This window comes from Clupea harengus, chromosome 13 (genome assembly GCF_900700415.2).
Source record: "Clupea harengus chromosome 13, Ch_v2.0.2, whole genome shotgun sequence".
NCBI lineage: Eukaryota > Metazoa > Chordata > Actinopteri > Clupeiformes > Clupeidae > Clupea > Clupea harengus.
In genome coordinates this window covers 23,002,604-23,016,581 of record NC_045164.1, presented here as the reverse complement: position 1 = coordinate 23,016,581, position 13,978 = coordinate 23,002,604, and the positions used below count along the sequence as shown (strand labels likewise).

Sequence of the window (13,978 nt, the reverse complement as noted above, 5' to 3'; positions counted from 1 at the left end):
GGGGAGGGCTCTGTGCTGGGGACTGCTCTGTGCTGGGGGGGGGGGCTCTGTGCTGTGGAGGGGGGGGGGCTCTGTGCTGGGGAGGGCTCTGTGCTGTGGAGGGCTCTGTGCTGGGGGGGGGGGGGGGGCTCTGTGCTGGGGACTGCTCTGTGCTGTGGAAGGGGGGGGGCTCTGTGCTGGGGACTGCTCTGTGCTGTGGAGGGCTCTGTGCTGGGGAGGGCTCTGTGCTGGGGGGGGCTCTGTGCTGGGGACTGCTCTGTGCTGGGGGGGGGGCTCTGTGTTGGGGACATCAGTGCTCTGTGCTGTGGAGGGGGGGGGGGGGGAGGGCTCTGTGCTGTGGAGGGCTCTGTGCTGGGGAGGGCTCTGTGCTGGGGACTGCTCTGTGCTGGGGGGGGGGGGCTCTGTGCTGTGGAGGGGGGGGGGCTCTGTGCTGGGGAGGGCTCTGTGCTGTGGAGGGCTCTGTGCTGGGGACTGCTCTGTGCTGGGGGGGGGGGGCTCTGTGCTGGGGACATCAGTGCTGGAGACTGCTCTGTGTTGGGGAGGGCTCTGTGCTGGGGACTGCTCTGTGCTGTGGACTGCTCTGTGCTGTGGAGGGCTCTGTGCTGGAGAGGGCTCTGTGCTGGAGAGGGCTCTGTGCTGGGGAGGGCTCTGTGCTGGGGGGGGGGGGCGGCTCTGTGCTGGGGAGGGCTCTGTGCTGGGGAGGGCTCTGTGCTGGGGAGGGCTCTGTGCTGGGGGGGGGGGGCGGCTCTGTGCTGGGGAGGGCTCTGTGCTGGGGAGGGCTCTGTGCTGGGGGGGGGGCGGCTCTGTGCTGGGGAGGGCTCTGTGCTGGGGGGGGGGAGGGCTCTGTGCTGGGGAGGGCTCTGTGCTGGGGACTGCTCTGTGCTGGGGACTGCTCTGTGCTGGGGAGGGCTCTGTGCTGGGGGGGGGGGCGGCTCTGTGCTGGGGAGGGCTCTGTGCTGTGGAGGGGGGGGGCTCTGTGCTGGGGGGGGCTCTGTGCTGGAGAGGGCTCTGTGCTGGGGGGGGCTCTCCACAATACCCATCTATGACCTCTCTGAGCCGGGAAAGGAGACTCCTGCTCTGACTGGCAATACACAATGCACATTTTACATTTATTTGCACATTAATAGCAATATCTTGCCTTAAGGTTAAATTAAGGTAAATATATCCAGTGTATATGTAATTGTACTTTTGTGTTCTGTTTTTTTTTACCTTCCTCATTGTGTGTGTGTTTGTAAGTTATGGGTTTTTGTCATTTATGTGAATTGCTGCTTCAACAGAAATTTCACTGCAACTGAAATTTCCATTTGGGGATAATGTACTCTATCTATCTATCTATCTATCTATCTATCTTTCTATCCATCTATCCATCTATCCATCCATCCATCCATCTATCCATCCATCCATCCATCTTCTATCTATCTATCTATCCGCGAAACTAATTATGCCAACCATATCACCAACTGCCTTTATAGATGAAGGACAGTTTGCCAAATACAACTTCCTGTGTCTTGTTGCAGTCATGAGCAGTGTAAGGCAAGGTTACATACCACAGATCTAAATTCTATCTCTCAGCTAAACACATATTACAATATCTGAAAGAAATATCTGCATGGCATGTGTGAAGCTAATCCATTACTAGGACCTAAAATTATATAATATTGTTATTTCTTTGGTTCACCATATGATCCAATGAATTCGTTTTATAGTACTTCTATTTGTGACAGATTGACATGTTCAATTTCAATTTATGTCAGTGTCTTCAGACTGTGCTTGACTACCACTGAGGTGAGGGGAGGGGGAGTGCTTCTGTTAAATCTGCCCTTCTCACTAATGATATTAATTAACATGAAATCAATCATGTAATAATCCTCAAGTCAAAACCTGCAAGGCTACATAATTTCCCTCTTATCTTTCGAAGCATTCTAATGTCTGAGAATAACCTCTGGTGTCTGAATGTGCTCTCTTGAAGCGAGCAGCACCACAGTTGTCCCGGCAGGCTGGCTATTTGTTAGGGAGAGCACAGCTGGCTGTGTCAGCTTGTGGCTACTGGCCATCTCATGGTGCCATAACTTACCCCAGTCTCATTACAGGCCCTTCACAGGGTTCTTTGCTCATACCTCCTCCATCACTGTCAGACACTCTAAATGTCTGTTCCTGCCCAGTGCTGCGAGGTGGTAGTAGCCAAACTCCAAGGAAATATCACAAGATCTGGTGTTATTTGGTGGCACATAATGTGGTAATCTATGTATATGTGATAAGCAGCTTTTCTTTTCTTTGTGTGGTTGAGTTTGTTCCTTAAGCTATGGCATGTGAATAATGAACACTCATATAAATGTATATTTCTGAATCGAACCTTACTGGTCAGCAGTGTGTCAAAAACACCACCTGCTTTGTGTGTGTTTGTCTTCTGCTGTGCCTGGCTCTAGTGGCAGGGATAGGACTTTGTAATACTAGGAGTGTAAGAAAAAATTGATAGACTTGAGTATCATGATATGTTGTCCATTTCAAATTGAGTGTTTGTGTGTGTGTGTGTGTGTGTGTCCACTTCTAATTGGTAGTTTACATGTAAAGATTTGTGGCAGACAGTGGTTCAGTTTGTGTTGTGTTTAAACCCCCGACTGCTAGAAAGCTTTACTTACAGTATCACAATATCTTGCAATACATTGAATCATAACCCCTGTATCATGATACGTAGTATTGCCAGATTCTTGCCAATACAGAGCCCTATGCAATACACCTGCTACATGACTGATATGTGCTGTGGTATATTGGATACGGTCTTACTGCTCTATAAGCCACTGAAGCATTCCTCTAGGTCACTGAAATATGTCCTTGAGTACAGTGAAATGTGGCAGGCACTTAAACAGGCAAGATGTGAATGGGCCTTTTCAGAATATTGTCTCAGGACAAAACCCTAAAGAAAAAATAAAATAGAATGCATCAGAATATGCCCTCTGGTTAACCTTCATTCCAACCTTGGTAACAAAAAAACTGAAGGGCCTAATTCTGACTCAGTTTATTCTTTTCCTTTAGCTTCCTGCAAAAAGACCAACAACAATGAGAACAACCCAGAGGATCCGCACGAGGGTATAGGAACAGTGGAGTCTGAGCGCTCAGCGTTCCAGGGCGCTTCTTAGGCAACCGGCCATAAATATGCCCTATGAGACACAGGTCAAGGTAGCCGTGGATGTGAGGCAAATCAGGCCGTTTCCACAGCAGACCTGACTCGTGTTTATGAATTGTTTTTAACAATGTTCCCGGAAGAACCGAAATATGACATGTTTCATTCGCTGATAATCTGATTTGACATTTATTTTAAGTGTATGAGGCATTCTTTCAGGTCTTCTTGAAAGACCAGAGTGATGCATTCACTATGGGAGTTCTTGGTGGTCCCTGAAAAAAAAAAAAAAATTCCCCGTATTTCCAAAGTTTTCAGTTTGCTTGTTGTCTTTTCGTGACATTTTCAAAATATAACTTATACTGACAGGGTTACTTAAAGTAAATGATTACCTCAAGTCACATTAGTATTGAAGAACAGTTTAGCCTGTCAGCTTTCACGAGAACATGTCAGGATGCGTGGGGGGAGTGAGCGAGTCGTCTTTGTTTTTTCTTAGCTGCAGTCTAGCCTACGTCAAGGTGCGGATCAGGGACTCATTCACTTGTTCGCAAGGAAGAACAGTTGTAGGATGTTTGCAGTTGTGGTTTTACTAACTCTCTAGCCCCAGCCTTTTTCTTTTCGGGTCGACTATCTGTTCTGCCTTTCAGAGCGCTATTTTCAAAACGCTTTTGTAGTGTAGTTTTCATCACACGGTGTCCAGTGTTTCCAAGTTAGAGAACGTTTCCAGGTAGCCTACAATTGATGGAGTTCTATCAGATGATTTTGTGTCCGCAACAAAGATTTGAAGGAAATCCAACCGGTGAGTAACCCGTATGGAATATGCCCATTCTTAATTAAATGACAAAATGTGCTGCGTTGCCTATTTTAACCAGATTCTGTTTGCTTCTTGTGCAGTTAACCTGCTCTCATTTGGGTAGCCTCCCTGTTGTCATGAAAACGGCAGATCTGAGCGCCTGTCATGGACAGAGGGTCTGGGTTAATTTCTCTTATTCAAAATCCCATATCATGATTTAAAATAATAGGCTTGACAACTACTTTTTGATTGTTTAGTCTAGTTTGATTTACTGTTAATACTAGGTCAATTGTAAATTCACAAGGTTTTTGGCAAGACGACGTTAATGTTTTTTATTCATCAACACTGCACTTATCTTTTACCCACAGACAAAAAGACAGTAACGAAGAGGGCGCAGCCGGGAATCCAGGGAAAAACTTTCGAGTGGCCATTCGCTTATGCCCCCAGCGACATTGGGACCCACAAACAGGTCACACGTTTTCTAAGATATCCCCTTGCAGACTTGCACTGGCCCAGTGTGGTGTTCACACACATGCTGGTGATCCAGCCATATCACAAACTTTATGCCAGTCTCAGCATATTTCTGTTGAGTACATTAATGGTACTGCTGGTATGTATACAATAGGCTCCATAACCTCGAAGAAGTCGAGTCTGCTCCCAAACTAGATTAGAGTCTATGATAAACTGGCATTCATTTAAAGAAGGAAATGTCTTCACAGAGCAGTACAAATAATCGCTAACGAGCATCCTTTCATAATGAAATCTTTCAGACGAGGCAAGATGCTCTATCAAAGTGGTTGAACCGAACAGGATTGTTGTTGACACTGGCCGGGTAAGTGTTTGTGTAGCCTAACTGTCCAAATCAAAACAGCAGTTTTAATTAGAGCAGTGACCTCAAATAGCTTCCTCTACAGATTAAGTTATGCAGAGATGATGTAGTCTACCCAATGTAGGACAATAACTTTAAAGGCATGAGTCCTGGTCTGAAGTTTCCTTTTAGTAATGTTTCTCTTGTAAGGACGCGTAACATCACATCTTTTTAATATTCTCCATTTCAGGGTCATCAGCCCCATTCTCTACTCTTTGATGCAGTGTGGAACGAGAGCGCTAACCAGAAGGATATTTATGAATCGACAGCAAGGGTAGATAATCTACGCACCACATGTTGAAGGGAATCGTTTTGTGTAGTCATGCTTGACTTTGGCAGTAACTCACTCACTCACCGAAAGACTTACCGGACTGGAAGTCACTGGAGAAACAAGTAATTGAAATGTAGCGCAGGAAAGATGGGAGTTAGTGATTTATGAAGTCGGGAAAGCGCAATGACTCAGGTCTGAGTCTGACGGGTCTAACGTGAAGTTCGTCTCCTCAGCCTCTGGTGGGGTCCCTCGTGCAGGGCTACAACGGCTGTGTCATCGCGTACGGCTCCCGCTGCAGTGGAAAGACCTACACCATGCTTGGCGGGAGCTTGACGGGCAAGCAGCGGGGTATCCTCAGCCGCGTAGCCGAGGACATTTTTAACTGTATCCTTTTCCTGTTGTCATTTGAGCCCCTGCTCCCCGTATGTTCAGGCGCACCAGTATAGGACAGTATATAACCTTGGACTGGACGTTTTGCCTGGGCCTTATGATGGAAATATGAATAAAATTGGTGTTTCAGCAGTGTTTGTGTATTTTGTAGGCCTTCAGGTGATGGATCATTCCAAGGCGTATTATTAAATTAAGCAAGATCGTATTGCAGGACGGAGGTTATGAATCTACTGTCAGTGACTCCCTTAGACAGCAGCGGACTGTGATGAAAACAATATTTTTGTTCCCTTAACTACACGGCTGTACTCAGCGCCCGATGCTTCCACCTGCAGTGTCAGAGTGTCCTTCTATCACATTTCCAATGAGAAGATCTATGATCTGCTGGTAAGTTGTTTTTGTGTGTGTATGTGTGTGTTTGTGTATTTGCAATTCCATTTCCATACCAACTACAGCTCCTTGCATACCATCAGTGACTCAAGTCTCTGTCATCAGTCAGAGGGTTTTGCCATCTAGAGTCAGATTTGTGGTAATATAAAAAAAAAATCATGATTTACCAAATGTAAATGCAGAGTTTAACAATATTCCAGTGCATTATATGCAAGTTGTTTCCCTGTTTTGTATACATTTCCCCTGCCCTGGGAAATGTAAACTGAATGCATAACCTGAAGCAAAGAATCGAGATATCTAAAACACATAAGAAAACCACCACACTTTGACAACAAGGACACAACAAACACGCCTGCATTGACCACCTTAGGAGTAGTGACCACTGGACACTGGACACTGCCCTCTGGCACTCCTCTCTCTCACAGGACAGCCATCCCTCGGAGGTGAGCCGCATCCACGAGGGGGAGGACGCGGTGGTGCTGGAGGGCCTGAAGGAGGTGGAGGTGGGCTCCCCACAGGCCCTGCTCCAGGTCTACCGATGTGGGGCCACCAAGAGACAAGCAGGTGTGAGAACATGCGTGTGTGTGTGTGTGAGTGAGTGTGTGTTTGTGTTGAGTTAGTGTGTTGAATGTGTGTGTGTGTGTGTGTGTGAACATAAGCACTAAAGCTGTCAGGCTCACACGTGGCAGAGTTGTTCAGGACCGCGTCTCCCATAAGTCTTCTTCAGCTTCCACCATGTGAACCTGTGGAGCGAGTGTTCAAAATGAGCATCTCTCTATCATTTGAGGATGGTAGTTGTTGAACAATGCTTTCAGGGAAATGCTTTGGGTAGATATAGAAGAAATGACCAATTTTGAGAAGTAAAAGCTGTTTTCGAACCTCGCTTACTATGATATATAGACTGACATGAAATATTCGAGTTTGCATTATGCTGTGGCTTAGTTTGTTAATTGTGGTGACGCTGTTGCGTAAAGTGACTGTCTGCCTTGTGCTGTCATCATAGTCATCATGTTAAATTGCCATGTTATGCTCCCCAGACGAGTTGCCACAAATATGTTTGGCCTCAAACGTTGTCGTCTCTAGTTTCCCATAGCAGTGTTCCTCTCTACTCAATATGCTTTGTGTTTTAGGCACCTCCAAGGGTGACTTTGCCAGCAGAAGTCATGCTATATTCAACATAACGGTGATCAACACAAAGGCCAGCCTTGGTGAGCTTATATTTCACAAACAAGTTTTACTTTCCAGAAACACCTTTTGACATATAGTTTGTTTCCACCCACGAAACAAAACACAAAGGATAAAGAAACCAGAAACTGTAGAGACTCTGAGCACTTTGTCCATCTCCGTTCCAACAGCTGTCATCAGCAGAGAGGCTGAAGTGAAACCAGCGTGATAACATTCACTACGGTTCTCCCTCATAACCTCATTATTGCAATTCTCTTCTGTCAATAACCACATTAAAAAACAAAGATCACGTGCATTCACTGGAATTTCATTCTCCTTGTGTGTGTGTGTGTGTGTGTGTGTGTGTGTGTGTGTTTCGAAATCATGCCTTGGGGCTGATATGTATGTACTATGTGCATACCTAAATTCCATAAGGCTCCACTTTGGGGTTGTTTTCGTACTTTTTTTTATGTGCAAATATGCCCTGACGTGGCAGGGCTGGGTTGTATTATCCAAACTGACACAGAGGAATCCCTGTGTCCTCATGCGTATGTTTCAGCACTGGGGGGAGGCCTGACAGCCAGCAAGCTCACTCTGGTAAGCGTCTAATGAGTCTCTTGATAAATGGTTGGAAGTGTTGCATTCTTGCGTACGCCCTGGCGTGGGGTCGTAAGACGCCGCGTGTGGGATGAGTGTGTGTTTAAATTCACTTGCAATCCAGGCTGTCCTCAAACATTTGTTGACGTTTCTCTCTCTCTCTCTCTCTCTCTCTCTCTCTCCTTCTCTCTCATAGGTGGATCTTGCGAGCTCAGGGAAAGTAAGTCCCTTGGCCATTTCTCAATCTCTCTGTATACACAAACACACACTGAAACACACACACACACACACACACACACTCCCACAGTTACACCAATGCACTCGTTTATAAGCACAAAGCTAGACACACAGTCTTAAACACACACACACACAAATCACACAGAGAAAACTTTGTATGCATAAGTACACTCAAATGATTAAGTACCTCCAGACATCCATACTGCGCGGAGTAAGGATAATTACAAGAATGATAACACAACGTCTTTGTGATTGCCTCTGACGTCGGTCGTCTGTTTAACGTAGCCTGAGCGATAACAGGTCTTAATGCACAGAACAGTGATGTAATGCTAATTGACAGGAATGTACTGTTCCTCTTGGCCCTGTGACATGTGAGTCTATGGGACGCTCTTGTGTCCAATCCCGTAGGCTCGCAGTCGCAGTAACGCTGCCCTGGAAGTCAAGAGGTGTTTCCAAACAGTCCCGGAAAACCCACAGGAGGCCAAAACTCTCAAGCGGTCCCTCACAATATTTGGAAATGTGAGTCACATTTCTCTCGTGTTTTCGCAAAACTCCCCTTGTTTTGATTGAAACATCCACCCTCCCTGCGCAATTTGCTAATCGGAGGTTATGGCACGTTCACCAAAAAACGAGCGCACACATCAGTCTGTGCAGCGGAGGGGATAATCACATGCAGCCCGCTGCTTTGAGTTGTCCCCCCTCACAGGTCAGGCTTCATGCTGTCATCTTACATCTGTCATTTTAGACCCCCACTCGTCTGCCCTTCTCCCCCCTCCCTGCCCACTCAGGAAATTATGTAAAGGGTTAAACATCTCTCTCCTTTGGAGAGGGACGTGTCAAGTCCAACAAAGTGAACGCGATTTAAGGAGGATATTGGCCCCATCTCCATGGCAACCTGCAGATAAGAGGAGGCCCATTCTTTCCCCTCTGGAATGCTTCTTTGAGTGTAACGAGCAAGGGAAAACACAATGAACATTCCCCGGCTTGAATGAAGGTGGCTTATACAGAGAAGGGGATAAGGCAAGAGAGGGTGAAAGGAATTTTTGGTCCCCCCCCCCCCCCCTTCTTTCCTTTTTAAAGTAATACTACGCTGCAGATTGACTGGCTTTCCCTCAGTGAGGATTGGAGAAGAAGCCCATTTGGATTTTGTAGATACAACAAGGTTTTGACATTTGTATTGAACTGCAAGGAGCATGTTTGACATGTGTTGAATATAATATTTCACTCTGATGTTACGTTTGTGCAAGTGCATGAAAGTGGCTTACGCGACTTCCTGATTCCACACTGTTTCTGTGAGGTTGTGTTTGAACGCGCTCCATGGCGACATGGTTTCTTCGTTCTTTGATTTCATTCCATTTAATTTCATTTCAGGTCATCTTCGCCCTCAGCATGGCTGGTTGCCACCATGTTCCTTACAGAGAGTCAAAGCTCACCCGGGTTCTGAGGGACTGGTAAGAAGCAGACTCCTACACTGTCTATTAACACAATGAGGGAGTTAGTTCTACTTGCTTTAAGGCACGGCAAATGACACCTTACATCAATATAGTCTTCATTTGCTTTATTCTACGTTGCATTCCCAATCAGCCATTGCCTGAAATTGTACTGACATATTACTTGATGCAAGCTACAAACTCATTTGACTCTTCAACACCATGGTCTTTTTCTTGGATTGTCATACGCAGCCTGGGAGGAAACTGCCGGATGTCTCTGATCGTCACGGTGTCTCCCCACTTGTCCTCAGTCACTGAGACTCTAAGCAGCCTGCAGTTTGCCTCTCGGGCTATGGCCATCCCTGGAAGACCCGTCCAGCGCTCACAGCTGCAGTGTGCCCTCGTCCAGGTACAGAAACAGTGTTAGAACATAGCATTTGCAAAAACCAAATATGCTGTTCGGTTCAATTCACACAGTTTGAATGTGTGTGTTGGCTATAAAAAAAAAAAAGTTTTTTTGCGCAGTATAATTGTTCTTCAAGAGCACTCCCCCAAACGTACAACTGCTCAGCATACGTGCCGTGCTCAGGTGTCACATTTCCACCTCAGAGCTAATTTCACGTCTGTGTTTTTGCTTATTGAAGTATTGAAGTTCTCACGAGCTCTACAGCATGCTGTTTTTACGGGCCTGTGGTAATATGACCATGCCGTTGGGGAAGTGTGAGTGCGAGGTGGCTCTCTGTCTCACACAGGTGCAGAGCGCGGTGACGGAGCGGAGCGTGCCCGCTGCGAACAGACAGCACACACACACACCGTTCAGCGGGGACAAAAGGGTGCGTACTGTGGAGCCCAGCTTGAACAGCCAAGACCCAGAAGGCTGCAGAGTTTGTCTCCTCAAGTGTTCTCACACACGCATGGAGGGCTCGTAAAGCTTAATGTGGAGACCCCCCACCAGCCTCGGCCTGTCCCACCCATCCCAGTGTGCGTGTGTGTGTGTGTGTCTGTGTGTGTGTGTGTGCGTGTGTGTGTGTGTGTGTGTGTGTGTGTGTGTGCGTGTGCTTTTATGGGAATTTTTTAGTTTCCGTGGCCATTCCCCAAAGCTACAGGCTTTTATTTCCCCAGCAGCGACAGCACAGAGGACCATAAACAGGCTGCATGCTGGCCTTAGGGGAGTGTGTGTGTGTGTGTGTGTGGGGGGAGACAGGGAGAACTCCTACAGATGAGGGGCCAGCCAAAAATGAAACAGGTGTACTGGACATAGTATACAGAATAGGGCTGAATAGATGATTGTTCTTTGCATTTGTCCTTTACATCAGATTAAGGTATTGTATGAAATACGATTGTATGTAATACATTATGTGTCAGTGAGTCAGAGCTGGGCACTGTGTAACTATGCAGAGAATAATGTCTGGTGAGGTGACAGTGTGGTGTGGTATGAGTCATGGCATGTGATGATGAAGTCTGCACCGTACTCTTCTACTGTGCCTTTTGTTCAGCCCACGGCTCAGACCTGCCTGCCTCCCATCCCGTCCGGCCCGTCCTCCCCGCCGTTCCGGCCCGGCCACAGGCAGCCGGATGATCCCGAGCAGAAAGCGTTCCTGCCCCATCTGGAGAAACAGAGCCAGTGCGAGGGCAGCTGTGGCGGCAGCCACTTTGGGTTTCCTGCAGGAAGAGGAGGACACTGTCCGCCAGAGGAGCGGGCAGCAGTTGGAGGAAGGACCACGGAGAGCAGGGCGTCTCGCGTGCTCTCCTCCCGCCCGCGGTCCTACTCCAGCAGCCTGTCCGGGCCACTCCCTCTGCCCCAGGACGGAGGAGGAGGAGGAGGCGGAGGCGGCGCGGGAAGGGAGAAGGTGGTGTACCCTTCCCCACGACGCTCTGTGGAGAGACTATCCGCCTCCTCCTCCGCCTCCGCTATGGGTCCATGTGCACCTGCGTCCCTCTCCAGCGCTCCTGCCGAGTGCCCCAACTGCAAGAGGGAGAGGAAGATCAGGGAGGAGTACGACAAGTTCATCGTTCAGGCGCGCAGGGACAGAGACTCCCTCAACCAGAGAGTGGCAGAGCTGGAGGCCAGGCTCCTGACGAGAGGAGCAGAGAGAGAGGAGGAGGAGCAGGAGGAGGAGGAGCAGGAGAGGGAGAAGGAAGAACACGAGCAAAGAGAGGAGGAGGAGGAGGAGGAAGAGGCCATGGAGATTTCAAGATGTAACACAGCTGAGATACCTGTCAATGCAGAGGTAGTTTTAATACTCAGTTAAGAACTCAGATAAACTACCAAACTATAGATCTTTAACAGAATTTCAGGGGTTTATTCTGTGGCTGAGCTTGTTTTGTGTGTGCCCTTGTGTTTGGGTAGGAGCAGACACCAGGCTCTGCTGAATCTCCACAGGACATGGAGTCTCTGAGAGAAGATGTGGAGACTCCGAGAGAAGATGTGGAGACTCAGGGAGAGGCAGTGAGCTCCACGCTCAACGGAAAACAAAAACAACAGCTGGAGAAAGAGAGCAACCAGCTTAAAGGGCAGATCGTGAGTGCATCGAGGTCATCAAGAAGACACTTAAGCAACAGTTTTCACCTCTCTATTCTTAGTTTCTTTTTCCATTGCTCCATCCTTCTCTTGTCTAACTCCTCTTTCCCTCCAATCTTCCTCCCAATTCCATGTCTCTGGTTATCTGCTGTTTGACCTTCTTCTTCTTCTTCTTCTTCTTCTTCTTCTGCTCTCCCTCTCTTCATAGCTGGCCTTGCAGCGGGAGCTGGAGGTGTCCCGTGAGCAGCTGGATCAGAGCGCAGCGCGGGAGAAGCTCCGGAGCGAGCGCGGGCACGGCGAGCAGGCCAAGGCTGCCCAGGACACACAGGGGCTTCAAACGCAGCTGAACCAGGCCAGACAGCAGACGGTAGGCTTCCAGAGCACAGGAAGCGCCCTTAATCACAGCAACACAATTAAGCCCCCACAACACAGGAAGAAGAGGATGCAGAGACAGCCTGGCTCCCGCCTGAGCCAAACTCATTCCACACTCTCGTTTTTTACTTGTGTTGTTTTTTTTTTTTTAGCTGACGCAGAGATGCAACTGGGAGAGTATTCTAGCAGAACCGCTAGTCGAAGAGAGAGTTGTAGTTTAAACAAATAAAAGTGTGCTGATTGTGTTATCTGAGAGGCTTCCCATCTCTCTTCACCTTTAAGGAGAGCTTGCTGTCAGAGCTGCGGAGTTCCAAGGCCGAGCACGAGAGATTTAAAGGGAATGTTGCCCTGAGTGTGGCTCAGCTTCAGAAAGATAAGGTGCCCTGCCTGTCTTTCATTCTCACATCAGCCCTGTTTTTATTCTACTGTTGGCTTTACTCAAGCGTGTGAATGTGTCAATGATCGTTTTGTGTGTTTTTCTAAAAGGATGATTTGATGTCCAATCTTGATGAAGTAAGAAAATGTTATGAAAAGGTAAGCTGCATGCTCAATATTGAAATGAATACTTAGGGAAAGATTATTCTCAGAATCATAAAAATATATTTTTTTAAATCTTAGTGAGAAGCAGTTATATTCCCATGGCATGAGAATCAGAGCACTAGTTATAGAGTGGATCAACCATGATAGAATGTGTGTTTGCTTCCCCCTACAGGTGAAATCTGAGAATGCTGTTCTCAGTGAAAGAGTGGAGACTCTGAAGAGAGAGGCGAACCATGGTCTCCATGGAAACTCAGGGCCCTCTCATGTCCACACAGTCACGACCAACACTGAAATGCTGGTGGTGTCCCACCACGTGTCCCAGCAGTGTTCGGGGGGGATGAACACAGGCAGGAGCAACACACACACACACACACACACACACACACACACACACACACACACACACACACACACACACACACACAAACTGACTAATACAAATCTAGTATATTTGATGTTGATAACATCAACACGTTCTAGGTATTAAATATTATGTGTTGATTGAAATTATGTGATTTTGCATTGTGCTGAGTTATTACGTGCAAGGTTTATTAAAATGTGTGTAGATCACAAGTTGAATAAGAGCCATCACAATTTCATTTTTGGCTCATTTTTCACTGTGCGCAGACAGCAAATGCTGCTATACCAGCTGCAGTGGCTTCCAGGAGAGACCTGTGCCTCCGTCTCCAGAGAAACCACCAGAGGACCCAGAGGACAGGACCGAACAGGAACCCAGTCCACTCAGAACCGAACCACCAGAGGACCCAGAGAACGGGACAGAACAGGAACCCAGTCCACTCAAGACCAAAGATGCCTTCAAGCAACTGTGAGTCATGCGCTACTCAGATCCAGGAAACTGACGTGGAACAAATCACTTCTCGTCAGGACATTAGCCTCAATTAAAAATGTAGAAATCAGCCTGATGGCTCTCTACTACCTTGCAGTATCTACCAGCTCTCTTGACGTCCATGCAGTGTAACGCAACATTTAGCACAGACCTAGCACAGAAATATAATTTACCGCTGTTACCTAGGGTTTATATTACATATAGGTTATGTATAATATTATATATATTTATTTCATTGGCCTGTTTCTGAGCAGGAGGAGGGAGCACAGCCTGTTGCTGGATGTGATGCTGGTCCTGTACAAGAGGGAGTGGTTCGCCCAGGAGGCCGTGCCCTACGTCCGACGCACGCTCAGCAAGTGTGGGATGAAGGTGGATGAGATGAACTGAATAAGATGGAGTTGAAGAAGATGGAGTGAAAGAAGGACATGACAGAAAAACTCAAA

At 47.4% G+C, this 13,978-nt stretch overlaps 1 protein-coding gene across 1 annotated transcript; it reads left to right on the top strand.

Annotated features, from left to right (window-relative positions):
• The first annotated feature begins 3,586 nt into the window (after window positions 1–3,586).
• si:ch211-63b16.4 (kinesin-related protein 5) lies at window positions 3,587–13,922 on the top strand. The gene is made up of 23 exons (XM_031578577.2): window positions 3,587–3,917; window positions 4,013–4,087; window positions 4,280–4,380; window positions 4,682–4,743; window positions 4,970–5,053; window positions 5,284–5,434; window positions 5,751–5,824; window positions 6,253–6,391; window positions 6,958–7,035; window positions 7,551–7,588; window positions 7,785–7,808; window positions 8,234–8,344; window positions 9,197–9,276; window positions 9,508–9,664; window positions 10,008–10,088; window positions 10,752–11,486; window positions 11,606–11,776; window positions 11,985–12,143; window positions 12,431–12,526; window positions 12,635–12,682; window positions 12,861–13,035; window positions 13,316–13,514; window positions 13,790–13,922. Exons 2-23 carry the CDS (start codon window positions 4,077–4,079, stop codon window positions 13,920–13,922), a joined length of 2,907 nt encoding a protein of 968 aa, XP_031434437.1. The 5' UTR covers window positions 3,587–3,917; window positions 4,013–4,076.
• The last annotated feature ends 56 nt before the right edge of the window (window positions 13,923–13,978 follow it).